The sequence below is a fragment of the Protopterus annectens genome, chromosome 3.part1 (genome assembly GCF_019279795.1).
Source record: "Protopterus annectens isolate FY-2018-M chromosome 3.part1, PAN1.0, whole genome shotgun sequence".
Lineage (NCBI taxonomy): Eukaryota > Metazoa > Chordata > Ceratodontiformes > Protopteridae > Protopterus > Protopterus annectens.
The window spans coordinates 321,075,981-321,092,618 of NC_056732.1; the positions used below are offsets into that span (position 1 = coordinate 321,075,981).

General features: G+C 45.9%; 1 protein-coding gene across 1 annotated transcript in view; it reads left to right on the plus strand.

Moving 5' to 3' along the window:
- Nucleotides 1-16,638, plus strand: part of DAZL (deleted in azoospermia like) — a 2,235,938-nt gene that overhangs the window by 1,268,754 nt on the left and 950,546 nt on the right. The window contains exon 4 of the mRNA XM_044066765.1: nucleotides 14,212-14,263. Within this exon, the coding sequence (XP_043922700.1) occupies nucleotides 14,212-14,263 (52 nt within the window). The remainder of the gene's footprint in view (nucleotides 1-14,211; nucleotides 14,264-16,638) is intronic.

A 16,638-nucleotide genomic window follows, 5' to 3' on the forward strand; every position in this document is an offset into this window, starting at 1 on the left:
AGTACTACAACATGGAAGAGAAGGATATCTGCAGTTATGGTAAGTTCTTACACAAGTATTCTTTTCCAAAAGATTGCTAATGTTATTACATTTTGTTATACTCACCATGACAAATGTATTCCAGATAGGGTCAACTCCCAGTCTGCCAGGACCTGGGTTTCATCTGTGGCTTTTTGGAAAGGGTTGGATTCTAAGAAATATTCTAGAAACTGCTACTTGGTCCACTGTGCATACTTTTACAAAGTACTGTAAGCTTGATTCTTTCTCTAGGTCTTGAACATGTTTTGCTAGTACCATTCTCCAGGGGCTCCTGGACCCTTCTCCTTCCTCCTCCCAAATGTAGTTGGCTATGGTAATCTATCCATATAGCTATGGCTAGTACAGAAGTGATCAATTTGAAGAAGACAGTACAGTTGTTTAAGCTGAACTTACCATAACTGTAAATGTTCAAATGATAACTGCTGCAGTAGCTGCTCCCTCCACACCCTATTTTTGGTGTTTTTTTTTTTTTTGAATGCTAGGGTGTCGACATATTTTTGTCTTGTTATTCTTAGCATTGTCTTTCAGGCCTCAGGCTGCCTCTCTGTGCTGGCAGGAAAGCTCTTCAGGGCTTTGCACCCAAACTTGTCTTTTAGTTAGCGCCTATCGGGCTGTTTGATAGTTTGGGCACATGGAAAGTGGCCTGAAGCTTTGGAAGCTGCCAGCTGTTATATTCTTGGGAGGATATAGCCCATGTAGCTAAGGTTACTCCAGCAGTGATCTATCAAACACCTGCAGCAACTGGAAAGACCCAAAAAGTACCTCACCAAGAGGATCAAAGTGCTCAAACAGATGCCATATGCTGCCCGGTTAAAGAAACTCCAGCTCTACTCAGTGGCATACCGCCTGTTCAGAAGCGATCTGTGCCTGACGTATAAAGCCATGTCCAACCCGGAATTAATGGACATGCTGCACCTCAGAAAATCCAAATACCATCGAGCTACGCACTCGAGAGACTTGAACCTCAGCACTGAAATAAATAGGACATGCTGGAGGGACAGATTCATAACTCAGAGGCTCCCTTCACTCTGGAATAAAATCCCAATCCAGGTTAGGCAGAGTCCCTCATTGACTCTCTTCAAGAGGAATCTTGATGAGTGGATGGGAGATCGTATGTTTACCCCGGGTATCACTTCTGTGTCACTGTTAGACAGAGGCACAGTATACTAACCTCGAAAAAGGGCATAGCAAAATAAATTTAAAATGGGTGGCGAAAGCCAAACACATTCTGGCTAGGCTTATAAATGCCCTAGGGCAGATAGCCTAGTATGAACCTATGAACCTCTGTTATGGTAAGTTCAACTTATATAGTTGTACTTTTCTTCACCTATCTGCCTAAGCTAGAATGTTTAATAAAGTTCTTCTTTCCGTCCATCTTATTTGAATTTTGAGGCAGTTTTGCTGCATTATAAGTTTTCTTGGAGGAGCAGTTTGAATAGCTTTTTTCCACAGCGTTTGGCTTTCACAGTTCTGACAGTCTGTGTTTTTTTTTAATCACAGCAGTGATTGCAGTAGTTCTGATTGTTTACTTTTCCTGGCCTTTGCCAGTTTTGGCTTATTGAGTTGTCTGTGATTCGGACTGTGTACTTTTCCGTATTACTCATAAATAATAGGGTCTTGGTTCATTTGTTAGACCAACTGATTATTTTCCTGGCTTCAAAATGTCCCCTAGTTGTATTCTTAACTTACGTCAAGCATGTCAGTGATACTCTGGCAGTATATCTATAGTTTGCTTTATTTTGTGTTAATTTTTAGGCGTTTTTGATGTGGTTGAAGTAGTATGCTTTTACGCTTTCTGTCCTTTAGCAGTTGAGCTGGTTAGAAGCTGAGTTCTGACAAATGAGTATTTCTGTATTACAGAATTGTGATATGGTAGCATCAAAGGCATTGTCACTGCTCTTTCTACTGAAATTCTTTTTTTTTTTTTTGATAGTTTTGTCTAGCTGTCCATTTAACTGAGAGTGATTAGGCTAGATGTCATATTCTTGAATTCCTTATACGCATATCTAATGCATTCCTAACCTTTACATTGCACACCAGTTTTAGGTGGAACAACTTCAGATCTGAAGTAGGCACTTCATTTGTCAGCAACCTTTGGGATACGGATCCGATCTCGGATCCAAGCCGGCAACTTCTACCACAGCATAGATCCGAGCTCCTAGCTCCTCCCTTTACCCATAATCCCCTGCCAACCCTGACTGACCTCAGATCTAGTTTGCCGCGCTTCAAGCTACAAGCTGGATTTCGAGCTCCTGCTACTTAGTGAGGATTTGTGAGAACATTTTCTAATTTTACTCCCCTTTTCTTCGTGTGAGTGAGAGTGAGTGTTTAGGTATCCCATAGCCCTATATCTCTCTCAATTTAATTTAATTTAACTTAACTTGTGGTTATTTTTCCTCCCTGCCCTCTGGTCGTAGTGTGTGTTTGTGGTGTGTGTAGGGGCCTAGTGAGTGTGTTTCTGTGCTACTATGTCAGAGGCCCCTAAAGCCATCTTTTCAAAGTGCACCGAGTGTGGCCATAAGCTTTCACCGGCAGATGGCCACACCCGGTGCGTTAGGTGCCTTGGGGTTGAACACCTCTCCTTGGGATGCGCGATTTGCGCGGCGTTCAACCGCAGGGCACTTAATGACCGGAGGTCGAAGCTGATTCTGGTGGGCCTTTTGCCCCCGGATTCGGCTCCGGCCTCCGGTGCTTCTGTGGCCGCTACCCATCCATCGGTGGTGGCCACCCCTGCCTCCCTCCCTCCGGTCGGGATTCAACCTCCCGCTTCAGCTCCGGAGGAGAGGGAGGCTCAAGCGGAAAGGAAGCACCATAGCGGCGGGCGAGGACTCCTCCTCGGCCCGCCAAACAGGCTTCTCCCTCCAGAGCTTCTGGATCACCTCCTCCTCGGCTCCGGTCCCCTTGTTTCTCACCGGGACCCGGGGAGGAGGAGACCCGGTCCCCGTCGAGGTCATCGAGGCGGCACTCTAGGTCTGCCTCGGTGGCCTCTTCGAGGTCCACTTTTAGCATGTCAGATGCAGACATGGACTGGATGATGAGGAGGTTCATCCAGGCCCAGCTGCAGATGGGAGTGCTCTTGCCTCCCCCCCCCCACCGGGGGGGGAGATCGACCCCATTTTTTGCTCCAATCGCTCCTTCTCCGACCCGCTTTCCGGGTTCGGAGCCGAGCCACTTTGGATCCGGGTGTGGGTCGGAGCCGATAGTACTGGTTACTTCGGCTCCGACTGGTCCCTCGAGCTTGTCGGATCCGACCTCTCAGAGCCGTGGACTGAGCTTCGGATCCGAGGGATTCGGTGTGACTTCAGCTCCGTCCCGGTCGGAGCACACGGGTCCTTCGGATCCGAGGGTCTCGGCCCCGGATCCGGTCCCCGCTTCGGATCCGAGTTGCTGCCGACTCTCGGATCCTATCGAGAGTGGCTCTCCCTCGGCTTTTGCTGTGGTGGAGAGGGCACTGTTGAGTGCATCCGGGCCTCCGGTCATGGTTTTGGCTCCCTCCTGCACTCTCTCTCAGCTGGTTCAGGCTCCCATCACGCGGCCTTCGGGGCAGCCTGCTTCAGCGCCTCTGGGTGTTCCTTTGGAACGTGACTTTGCTGGTGAGACTTCCTCAGACAGCCCCCCCGAGGAGGTTCCTCACAAAGCTAAGTGTAAGAGGAGGCACGTGGACTCCCCCGAGTCCCTTACGGAAGATACGGACTTAGATGAAGGGGAAGGCTCCCCAAGGTCACCCCACGAGGATGTCTCCTTTGGAGACATCATGGAAATGCTCAGGATTAGGGGAGGGTGGTCTGCCCCAAGGCTTCCTCTGATGAGTCCGTATTCCTAGAGGCGTTCGAAGCAGGTCCTTCTACCTCTTGGGTGTCCCCTCCCCTCGACCCCCTGGTGGACCTTATCTCCACCAGGGCTTGGAAGGAGCCGGACACTGTAGAGCCAGTCCCCAAGTGCTCAGATAGGATCCTGAGTCCCCCTGCAGAAAGAACCCACTGGAGCAGAGGTCCCCCCGTGGATGCCATGTTGGTGGCGGCGGCCACCAAGAGGGAGTTGGCTCAGGAGAGCTCCGCGGTCCACCCACCGAGCAAGGAGTCTCTGGCGATGGACAGCCTTGGGAAGCGGGTCTTCAGTTCAGCAACCTTCTCCATGAGGGCACTAAACTATATGGCACACGTCATCCGGATGCAGCGAGATCTAATAAAAGAATACGCTGCCTCCCTCCCCAGAGTCCATGTCGGAAGGGGACAAGCAGCTGTACTCCTCCCAAATGTCCACTCTACGTTCCGTTTCTAACACCTCTATGCGACTCTTGTCTCACGCCATGGAAGGAGCCGCTAGAGCTGGCGGAGCCGGCCTGGTAATGAGGCGCCAAACCTGGCTTCGACATTGTGACTTCTCGGAACCCTTTAAGGCGTCATTCGTGAATGCCCCCTTTGATGGTTCTGCATTGTTTGGCAAAACCGTTCATGACACTTTAGTCCAGAGCGAGAAAGATGGGAAGACGTTGTCTGCTGTCGGAGTCCGCTTCTCTGCTCCCCAGAGGTCCTTTTCTAAGAACCAAAAGGGTCAGAAGAAGATGTGGTTCTGGAAATCGCATCAGTCCCAGTCTGCTCCGGACAACCAGTCCTCTTGTGGCAGAGGAGGACAGGGAGGACGCCACCCTAGAGGCAGAGGGGGTCCCAGAAATTTTGGGTCCAGAGAACCCTTCTCTGAGAGGCCCACGCAGAACCCCTGAGGGGTTGCCCGGCTGCTCCACTCTGGAGGCAGTCGGGGGGCGTCTTTCAAGGCACCTAGCAATGTGGGAGTCCATAACAACGGATCGCTGGGTGCTTCGCATCATATCCAGAGGTTACCAAATTCCCTATATTGTAACCCCCAAAACCAGAAGCCTCCCCGACGTACCACCCAATGAGAGGGAGGCAGCTGCTACAGAAATTCAGCAGCTTTTACAAAAAAGAGCCATCCAACCCGTCCCCCCAGATCAGCTCGGATCAGGGTCTTACTCCAGGTTCTTTCTGGTGCCAAAAAAGACGGGGGACTTGAGGTCCATCCTCGACCTCTCTCTCTTTAACCTGGCAGTACCCAAAGAAAAGTTCCGGATGGTCACGCTACAATCTATTCTCCCACTGTTACGGGAGAACGACTGGATGTGCTCGATAGACCTCAAGGATGCGTACTACCACATTCTTGTGGACAGACGTTCCAGGACGTTCCTCCACTTCCGGCTGAGAGCCAGTCACTTTCAGTTCAGGGCCCTTCCCTTCGGTCTCACCTCAGCCCCCAGGGTGTTAAGCAAAGTCTTGGCGGTTATAGCGGCCCACCTGAGGCTTCAGGGAATTCAGGTCTTTCCGTACCTGGACGACTAGCTCCTCATCGCCCCAACAAGGCATCTGCTCTGTTCAGGCAGGGATTACTTCCTCAGTCTTGCTCCACGTCTAGTAGGGTTGACTGTCAACATGGCCAAATCCTCTCTGGCTCCTACTCAGGTAATAGATTTCATAGGGGTGAGATTGAATTCCAGACTAATGCTTGCTTTCCTGACTCCCGATCGGCTTCAGAACCTGAGGTTGCATGTTCAGGCCATTCTCATTCTTCCTGCTCCATCGGCGGAATTGATCCTGAGGGCTTTATGGTCCATGGCAGCAGCAATTCCTCTGCTGCCCCTAGCCCGTCTAAATATGAGGGTCCTGCAGTGGGCCCTCCAGGTGCAATGGTCCCTGTCTCGCAACCCCCTGTCCCATCCCATTCCCCTAAGCAGGGCATGCAGAGGGTCGCTCGTGTGGTGGCTTCAGTCCCAGAGCCTTCACACGGGACGACCATTCTTGATGCTTTCCCCCGTCGCCACAGTGACCACGGACGCCTCTCGCCTGGGGTGGGGGGCACTATTCAGGCAGAATGGTCCAAGGCACGTGGAACAACATAGAGACCTCCTTGCATATCAATGTCCTAGAGATGAGGGCGGTGCTTTTGACGTTGCAGGCACTTCACAACCTTCTTCCGATTGGGACAATTGCGGTACAAACGGACAACATGTCAGTTGTCTGGTACATCAACAAACAGGGGGGAACCAGGTCTTATCCTCTTTGTCGCGAGGCCATGAGAGTGTGGGAATGGGCGATATCCACCAACCGCTTTCTCATTGCAACGCACATTCCGGGACGGTCCAACATCCTAGCAGACAGGCTCAGTCGTTCGATTCTGACCCCATACGAATGGTCTCTCAATCCTCTAGTAGCGAAGCAAATATTTGCCCAATGGGGGCAGCCCTGTTGCGATCTTTTTGCCTCTCCTTCAAATACCAAATGCAATAGTTACTTCGCTCTAATCCCCCCTCAAGGGGAGTTCCCGAGAGACTCTCTAGTTCATGCTTGGCCTCCCGGTCTCCTTTACGCTTATCCTCCATTGCCCATGATGCTGAAACTCTTACAGAAAGCCAGTCGGCTGGGGAGCAAAATGATCCTCATTGCCCCATTCTGGCCTCGTCAAACGTGGTTCCCGTACCTGTGGTCTCATCTGATTCATCCACCCTGGATTCTGGATCCCCTACCGGATCTCATTACTCACCCTCTGGGTCTTCCGACCCCCAACCTGGTCAACCTCAAGCTGACGGCTTGGTTGCTCCAGTTCCAGTCCTGATAAGGACTCCCGGAATCTCCTTACCAGTCAAAGCTATCCTAGTAGCATCACACAAACCGTCCACCAGAAGGGTCTATCGGAGTAAGTGGAAACGTTTCTCCATCTGGGCGGAGCACCATCACTTAGATCCTTTCACGGTGCCTCTTACGTCGGTTTTGGATTTTCTAATTACCCTTTTTCATCAGGGAGCGAGCTGCTCTACAGTCAAGGTTCAACTAGCAGCGATTTCGCATTATCATGTAGGGCATGAATCGGGCCCTCTAATTACTTCCAAGCTTTGTAAAGCTTTCCTCAAGGGTACCTTCCTTCTCAGACCTCCGGTCAGGGAGGTAGTACCCCCATAGGATTTATCTTTGGTTCTACAGGCCTTGACAAGCCCCCATTTTGAGCCGGCGGCTACGGTTGATCTTAAATACCTCTCTTGGAAGACGGCCTTCCTGGTGGCCATTACTTCAGCTAAAAGGGTCTCTGAGCTTCAGGCTCTCTGTGTTAAACCGCCGTATTTGGCCTTCCATCAGGATAGAGTTTACCTCAGGATCAATCCGTCCTTCCTGCCTAAGGTATCTGCGGAAGCTAATATTAATCAATTTATTAATCTTCCCGTGTTCTTTCCCAACTACCAGAACAAAGGAGAGTACAAACTGCATTCCTTGGATGTGCACAGACAGTTACGCTTTTATATTCATCGAACTGCTGGTCATAGGCAATCTGACCAGTTGTTTGTCTCCTTTGCTAAAACCAATTTAGGCAAGTCAATTTCTAAAGTTACTCTGTCATGGTGGATAGCTAGTTATATCCTCTTAGCATATCAGAGTTCGGGAAGGCCTGCACCTCAGGGAGTCCGCGCTCATTCTACTAGGGCCGTCGCTACTTCTGCGGCTTTTAAATCTAGGGTCCCCTTGGATGATATTTTTTCCGTAGCCACTTGGGCTTCATCTCATACCTTTATCAGCCATTACAAATTGGATGTTGTCTCTAGAGGTAGGGCGTCCTTTGGCTCTGCAGTGCTCCGCAATATTCTTCCATAACTGCCACCCAGGATTCAGGTAGCTGGGGACTCTGTCCCAAAGGTTGCTGACAAATGAAGTGCCTACTTCAGATTAAGAAGTTATGTACTTACCATAACGTTCCATCTGAGTAGGTATCTTCATTTGTCTGCAACCATCCCCCTCTCCTTCCCCCTGACCTATATGATTCTGTTTAGGATCTGTCTTAGATAAAGCCCCTTCCGGGGCACAGTAACAGTTGTTATATCGGGCAAACTTGATCTGAGGTCAGTCAGGGTTGGCAGGGGATTATGGGTAAAGGGAGGAGCTAGGAGCTTGGATCTATGCTGTGGTAGAAGTTGCCGGCTCGGATCTGAGATCGGATCCGTATCCCAAAGGTTGCAGACAAATGAAGATACCTACTCAGATGGAATGTTATGGTGAGTACATAACTTCTTATTATGCCCTGTGTTGCGAATACAGATTCTGATGGGCCAAGTTCTTGTGTAAGTTTTGTAAGTGTTATTTTGATTACTTGAAGGAACTTTGTAAGTACTCTACACATTAAAATGTTTAGATGTTCTTCGTGTTTCAATGTTGCAGTCATTACATTTGTGTAATCTGCTGGCAGGTTGCCCTCAGTCGGCCTGATTAACAAAGTCTTGGGTCCTGCATCGGTTGCTGTCCCTTCTTCCATGACGTCATGTCGTCAGGGGTATAAAACATGTAGCCGATGCCATTACATCAGTCTTTCTTGCCACGCGGTGCCGGAAGCAGAAGCAATTCGCAAGGCCAGTCGGCTGACTCCTGAAATTTTCATTTTCGAGTCTCAGAACCGAAGTCTTCAACTAAAAGCTAAGTACCCCATTGGGGAAACTTTCTTGCTCCTTACCGATGTCAGTAAAAGTTAATAATTGCATTACTTGTGGGAAGCAAATACCTCATAAGGATTTTCATTTGTACTGTATTCCTTGCCTAGACCCTGACCACAACATACCTTGCTGTCGGTTTTGTGCTAAATTTAATCAACGTACTGTTAAACGTTGGTATATTTTTGCTTGTAAATATTTTGGCTCACGCTTTAATTATCCAGAAATGTCGTCTGTTAGCAATCCGACTTCTGGAATGCCTAAAAAATGCAAAGAAAAAGACAGAGACAGGCCGTCGAGGTCCAAAACTGACGAAGACACTTCTCCTAAGCCAGTTGCCAGTACTCAGTGAGGTGCTTTTGCAGCCCCTGAAACCCGCTACTTCTGATTCGCAGGCCTCTACTGAGACCCATTCGGAGTCTGGTATGCCATGAGATGCTTCAATTATGGAACCCGCGGATGTCTCTACCTTAGATGGGTCTGGAGCCGCTTCTGAGGGTGTTTTCAGGCCTACAGATTTGTATATTAGACCTACACCATCTTCAAAACTAAGGCCAAAATCTAAATCTATGTCTAAAAAACCGACACCTGGGCCACATGTGCAGGCCCCTATGCCTAAAAAACAAATGATCAAAATGGCTGAAGATTTAATTACTCTGATCAGGGGTAGCCAACCCCCCCCAGAGGCCTCGACAAGACATTGATTATGAATCTTCTGAACAGGATTCTATTTCTTCTGACTCTTCTAATGAACAGGATTTGTCTATACCTACTTATGCGGACTCTGATGCAGAAGATTCCATTCCTTCTGCTTCTCCCCCTGAGGATTTTTCTTTTGGGGAAACTTTACATATCTTAAGGGAACATTTCCACTGGGAAAGTCAGGATTTCTCTGAATCTAAAAAGAGACTTAGGGATTTTCTTCTTCTTCCTCAGCATAGGCCTTTGGCTATGCCTCCTGTTCTAGACATTGTTGATGATGTTTTTTCAGAATCTAGTGTGGCTCCTGATTCTCTGCCTCCGGCTCCTTGTAAGTCAGACAGATACTACAGGGTTCCTGACTCTCACAAATTCCTTTTCAAAAATCATATTGTAGATCCTGAAACCATTTCTCTGGGTCCCAAGGGCATTAAGCCCTCTACTGCTAAAAATCCTACCCCTTCTGATAGAGATTCCAGGGCACTGGATAGATGGTGTAAGAAGGTTTACACTGCTGCAACCTTGGCAATCAGGGCTTTAAACTGTCAATTTTATATGCTTAAATATCAACAGCATAACATAGGACTGCTTAAATAGAAAATGATATTAATTTCGGACTGTGTGGAAAATAAAGATTTACAGGATTTATTGCATTCAGCTGAACAAGTTGGAAAACATACTTTGCAATGTGGTTTTGATTCTTTGGAGGCCTCTTGCAGGGCTGCTGTAACTGGTTATGTGCTAAGAAGGCATGCTTGGCTCAAAGAGTAAACTCTGCCTGATCATGTTAAAGCAAAATTGTTGGATGTTCCTTTACAACAGGACTGTCTCTTTGGCAATAAGGTTGAAGAAGTTTTAAAAAAGATGGAAGATAAAGCTAAATCTATGCAAACTGTGAAAGATTTCTTACAAGTGCAATCTCCAAGATTTAGTAGGCACTGGCATACTAAGAACTGGTCCTTTCCAGTTCCTTCGAGAGCCACTCAAGTCAAACCCAGACATTCCAAAGGCTCCAGGTTTCAGTCACAAGGGACTTTTAGAACAAAACAATGGGGTGCCTCCTCCTCCAAATCTGGAAACAACAAGGCGCCTCCCTATGGTCTCAATGACTTCCCTTTACACTTACCAAGCACTTACCTTTTAGCCACCCCTTTGGGACTTCATGCAAGAAACTGGCAACTTATAACCCAGGACAAATGGGTTTTAAATATAGTATCCCAGGGATACAGATTTCATTTCCACACTTTGCCAATCCCAAACGGATGGCCAGACCTGCCTCCAAATCAGTAGGCATAGGCACAGAAACAAGTACTATCTCTCATGAACATGGCGGCTATTCAACCAGTACCAGAAGAGGAAAAGTATCAAGGTTTCTATTCAAGACTTTTCCTGGTACCCAGAAAAGACAAATCATGGCATCCAATTTTGGACCTATCTACTCTAAACACATTTCTGGACATTCCAAAATTCAAGATGCTGACTCTTCAACAGTTAGTTCCTATGCTAGGCAAAGATGCCTGGTTGGTAACTCTAGACTTAAAAGAGGCTTACCTGAATATCCCAATCAGGGAATCTTACAGAAGATACCTCCGCTTCAAAGCAGTCTTCTTGCATTACCAGTTCTTTGCACTGTCCTTTGGCTTATCTACTGTGCCCAGGGTCTTCACAAAGTCCCTGGCTCCAGTAATTGCATTTTGCAGGCAAAGAAATATTCAAATATATCCATACCTGGACGATTGTCTTAATTCAGGCAGAAAACAAGGACATTCTTCTAAAACATCTGGCTTTTGTAAAAAGGGTTCTAACATGTCTAGGGTACACCATAAACAAAAATAAATCACAACTGGTACCTTCTCAAAAAATTACATTCCTGAGTGCAAGCTTGAATACAAGTGCCCAGATGGCTTACCTTACGCCAGAAAAGCAAATTAATTTGGTAACTTACTTCAAACAGGTGGCCACAAAAACCCTGCTATCTGCAAGACAAATTCTGCAAGCCTTGGGGTTCATGGCCTCCTGCATTCTTCTAATTCCATATGCAAGACTGCATATGAGGAAACTTCAGTGGTACTTAAAAAGCATTGTCACAGCCTGGAAACAATGATTCCAATCATACCTTGCCTGCAGCTAGAGTTCCTTTGGTGGGCAGAGGCCTGCCACCAAAACAAGGGGGCTGCCATTCACTCCACCCCCTGCCGCACAAACCCTAACTACAGACGCATCACACTATGCTTGGGGGGCTCATCTGGCAGGGAAGTGCATTCAGGGCAAATGGAGCCCAAATCAAATGCACCTTCATATCAATCAGAAAGAGATGCTAGCTGTACAGAATGAACTGACAGCCTTCAAGGACTACCTTCATCCAGGACAATTAATGATAAAGACAGACAACACCACAGTTATGTGTACATAAATGAGCAGGGGGGTACACACTCCTACCCCCTTTGCAGACTAGCCATGGCATTGTGGAACATGCCTTGACCTACCAAATACAACTACAAACCCAATTCCTGCCAGGAAAGCTGAATACTCTGGCAGACGAACTAAGCAGAAATCCCATGGACCCACACGAATGGAAACTGGAACCACGGATTTTCAACATGTTGACATGCAAATGGGGGAGTCCAGACATAGATCTTTTTGCCTCACCCCAGAACTATCAATTGGACAAATTCTGCACAAGGACTCATCACAAAAAAGCCTGAAAAGTGGATGCTCTATCATTCAGCTGGAAAATCCTATCGGATTGTGCTTTTCCCCCCTGCCTCTGCTCTCCAAAGTTCTACTAAAAGTCAAACAGGACAAACCAAAAATGATTTTGATTGCTCCATATTGGACTCGCCAACACTGGCACCCACTCCTGCGCAATGTGTCACATCCTCTGCCGTGGCACCTGCCTCAGACACCTTACTTACTGTCTCAGCAGAACAACCAAATTCTGCACACTCAGCTCCAAACTTTGAATCTTGCAGCGTGGCTAATCACCTAAATTCACCCTTAGCATCCCTCAGCAAACCTGTGATGGACGTCATTTTGGAGGCGAGAAGGCCTAGTACTAGAAAATGTTATGCTGACAAATGGAAAATATTCTGTGCCTGGAATCAATCACAAGGAATAAGCACAGCAGATATTCCTCAGATTTTACAATACTTAACTGAGATGCTTCACAAGGGCCTGTCCTTTTCTTCCATAAAAATCCATGCCTCAGCCATTTCAGCTCATTACAACACAGAACCTCACCTCTTCTCTCATCCTCTGCTAAAGCAGTATCTCAGAGGGGCCAAAAACTTAAGACCACCCAGGAGAGCTCCAACCCCTGCCTGGAACCTCAATTTTGTATTGGAAAAACTCACTCTCCCTCCTTTCGAGCCAGCTGCTACTGCAGACTTTAAATTTCTCTCCTGGAAAACATCTTGCCTTTCAGCAGTCACCAGATAGAAGGATTTCTGAATTACAGGCTCTTATGGCAGTGGAACCTTTCATTATTTTTCATGCAGACAGGGTGTCTCTCAGGACAAATCCATTCTTCATGCCTAAGGTGGTATCCAGTGTGGTTCTTAATCAGACCATTCATTTGCCAACTTTCTTTCCCAATCCACAGAACAAGGGGGAGCGGATTCTGCATTCATTGGATGTACACAGACAACTTAGATTTTATTTAAACAGGACAAAATCTCAAAGAAAATGTGAATAACTACTGGTGGCATTTGCTGCAGGGGCAGAGGGAAAGGCTATTTCAAAGCAGACTATTTCCAAATGGATAAGCCACTGTATTCGTTTCTGCTGTATGCACCATGGTAAAGCTATCCCCCAGGGGATCAGATCTCATTCCACCAGGGCTGCATCTACTTCTACAGCCTTTCTCAGAGGTGTTCCTACCAGAGACATTCTAGAAGCAGCTACCTGGAGCTCAGTTCATACGTTCACCAAACATTACCATTTACCTTTCTTCTCTAAATCCAGAGCTGGCTTTGCCACTGCTGTCCTGCAGGGCCTTATAGCTGGTCCTAATGCTGTATAAATCCATCCTCCCAACCATAGCTTTGGGATTCTATCCAAATGTAATGACTGCAACAGTGAAACACGAAAAACATAGTACAGTTGTGTACACTTACCATAAATATATATGTTCGAGTGTCTTCACTGTTGCAGTCTTGGTTACCCTCCCTCCAGCCCCCTGTTCTTCTCTTACTATACCTCTACTTTCTTTTACTATGTTCAATTGCCTTTTTGGTGTATTTGCTTTTGTTTGGAGATATATTTTTTGTGTTTTGTAATTATATATATATGTATATATATATATATATATATATATATATATATATATATATATATATATATATATATATATATTGCTCCCCATGTGGAGGGCAACTGACATCTGGGGCAAGAAAAACTGATGTCCAGTAGCTAAATAAGTGTTATAAGTAGCCTTTAGTCTCTCTTTGAATTGGCTTTACTGGACTTTTAAGAGCTTCTTTTTAAGAGCAGGAATGATTATTTTACCACTGTAGTTTTATTGCCACTGTTTCAGACATGTTTATTTTCTCTTTTCCACACCTACCATATCTTTACTTGGACAGTGAGGTAATCTCTGATTTGTTTTGCTATTTGCTGTATCCACTACTTATTCATCTCATTTCTGAGTTACGTTACTAATTGTTTCTCTCTGCACGTATCTCGGCACTGACTGGGGGGAACTTTTTCTATGTTTTGGGGGAGCAAAATATTATTTAGTGGCACTGGCTAACTTGGTTACTGATGGGGACTGCTGCAGAATATTTCAGTTGTTGATAGAAGATGCTCTGGGAATGTTGTGACTGAAGCCCTGCTGCTCTTTTTTTTTTTTTTTTTGTTATTCTTGCTGTGTATGCATAACTTTTTTCGTGGCTATTTTCCTTAGCAGAAAAAAGCAAGTTGAACTGTTAGATGCTAAACTAATACAGATGAGAGGATATATGTTTACAGTGTTTGCTGTTTTCCTTCTTTTTTAGGTATGGCTTTGTTTCCTTTCAAGATGAGGTGGATGTTCAGAAGATAGTGGAAGTGAGTTTTATCATATTAGAACCACTCTTGAGTGTTTTGATTTCATGGGGCTTAAACAGGAATGAGTTTTAAATTCCTAAACTGTACTTCATCGTAATATTATTATATACGCCATATATGTTTTGTTCTTTTTTTTTTTTTCAGTCAGCCAGTCAAACAGTGAGAAAAAAAATGTAGAGCTTCAAGGTGAATTATTAACAGATGACTGTACAGTTACGGACAGGGGGCAATGCCATCTTCTTTTCATGTCAGTGTGATGATTGTTTTGTGTCAGTTGTAAACAAAATTTGACTACCCTTATGTTATTCCTTAGCACCCCCCCCCACACACACACACACACACACACTCACAGACACACACACCGTAATAGTTGTGTTTTACTGATTAGAACTTCTTTTGTGTATGATTTCTTTTTGTTTCATTCTTTGCTGCTACTTCAGAACTGTGTCTGTTCCAGGTAAATATGGAATCTGTATCGCTGTGTAGGTGTTGAACCCAATATTATGATATATTTTGATTGTGAAGTGTGCTGAAAAATGTATCTTTCTGTGACTGGAAAGAACTGGTACAAAATTATCTATTCATAACAAATTCCAGCAAGTTGTATGGGATGGGGTAGAAACTAGAGGCATGTAATGACTACTATTGGAGGTTACTGAGTCCATTGTACCTTACAGTATATTGCCACTAAGAATTTATGTTCATCGTGTTTCACTGTTGCAGTCATTACAATTGGGTTATCCTGCTGGCAGGCTACCCGCAGTCACCTGAATTCCAAAGTCTAGGTCTGGCGTCGGTTGCTGTCGCCTCCTCCCTGATGTCAGTGCGCCAGGGGTATAAAAGATGCAGCCAACGCCATTTTCTTCAGTCTTTCTTGCCACGCAGTGCCCGAAGCAAAAGCAGTTCGCATGTGCCGGTTGGCCGACTCCTGAGATTTTCGTGCTCGAATTTCAGATACAAAGTCTTCATTAAAAGCTAAGTACCTTGTTGGGGAAACTTTTTTTCTTGCTCCAGACCGATGTCAGAAAAAGTTAATAATTGTATTTCTTGTGGGAAGCAAATACCTCATAAGGACTTCCATTCTTACTGTATTCCTTGCCTAGGCCCTGATCACAACGTTGCTAATTGTCGGTTTTGTGCTAGATTTAACCAACGCACTATTAAGCTTCGGAACGATTTTGCATTTCACTATTTTGGCAGAAGATTTAATTACACAATGTCATCAGATAGCCATCCAACTACCGCAATTCAAAAGAAACGCAAAGAAAAAGAAAAGGACAGGCATCCACGGTCCAAAACTGACGACGAGGTTTCTTCTAAGCCATCGCCGATTCACCGGTTCTGAGTGAGGAGCTTTTGCAGCCCCTGACGCCCGCTACTTTAGAGCCGCAGGCCGCTGGAAACTCAAGGTATTGGAACCTCGGAAACTATTCCCTCAGATGGGTCCGGAACCGCTGAGCAGGCATCGGCTTCTGAGGGTGTTTTCAGGCCTACACAGTTATATGTTAAAATGACTTCAGCTTCAAAGGCAAAGAGTAAAGCACCTCTAAAGTCAAAGAAACAAATACAACAGCCCAATGGACAGGCCTCCGTGCCTAAAAAAACAGATGCTCAAAATGGCCGAAGACCTAATTACTTTGATCATCCCCCTCCTGATAAGAGGCCTAGGCAAGAGACAGAATATGAATCTTCAGATCAGGTTTCCATTTTTTCTGATTCCTCTTCTAATCAGGAATACTCTCTTCCTCTCTATGAGGATTCTGATGCTGAAGAATCTATCCCTTCAGCCTCTCCTCCTGAAGATTATTCTTTTGGGGAAACGCTGCATACCATGAGGAAGCATTTCATCTGGGAGAGCCAAGATTATTCAGAATCTAAGAAAAGGCTCAGAGACTTCCTTTTACTACCTCAGCACAGGTGCCTTGCTATTCCACCTGTGTTAGACATTGTAGATGATGTATTTTCAGAGTCCAGTCTGACTCCTGACTCTTTATCTCCAGCTCCTGATAAGCCAGACAGATACTACAGGGTTCCTGATTCACATAAATTTATTTTAAGAACCCTGCTGCTGACCCAGAAACTATCTCTCAGGGTCCCAAAGGGGTCAAGGGTTCCACTGCAAAAAAACCCTACCCCCTCTGACAGGGATTCTGGGGCATTGGACCGATGGGAAAAAAAGATTTACACTTCTGCTACCTTGGCTATAAGAGCTTTAAAATTGTCAGTTTCATATGCTTAAATATCAGCAATATATTATGTCACTGCTTAAACAGAAAATGTTGATAAATTCTGAATGTGCAGAAAACAAAGAAATGCAGGATTTATTGCATGCAGCTGAACAAGTGGGAAAGCATACTTTGCAATGTGGTTTTGAT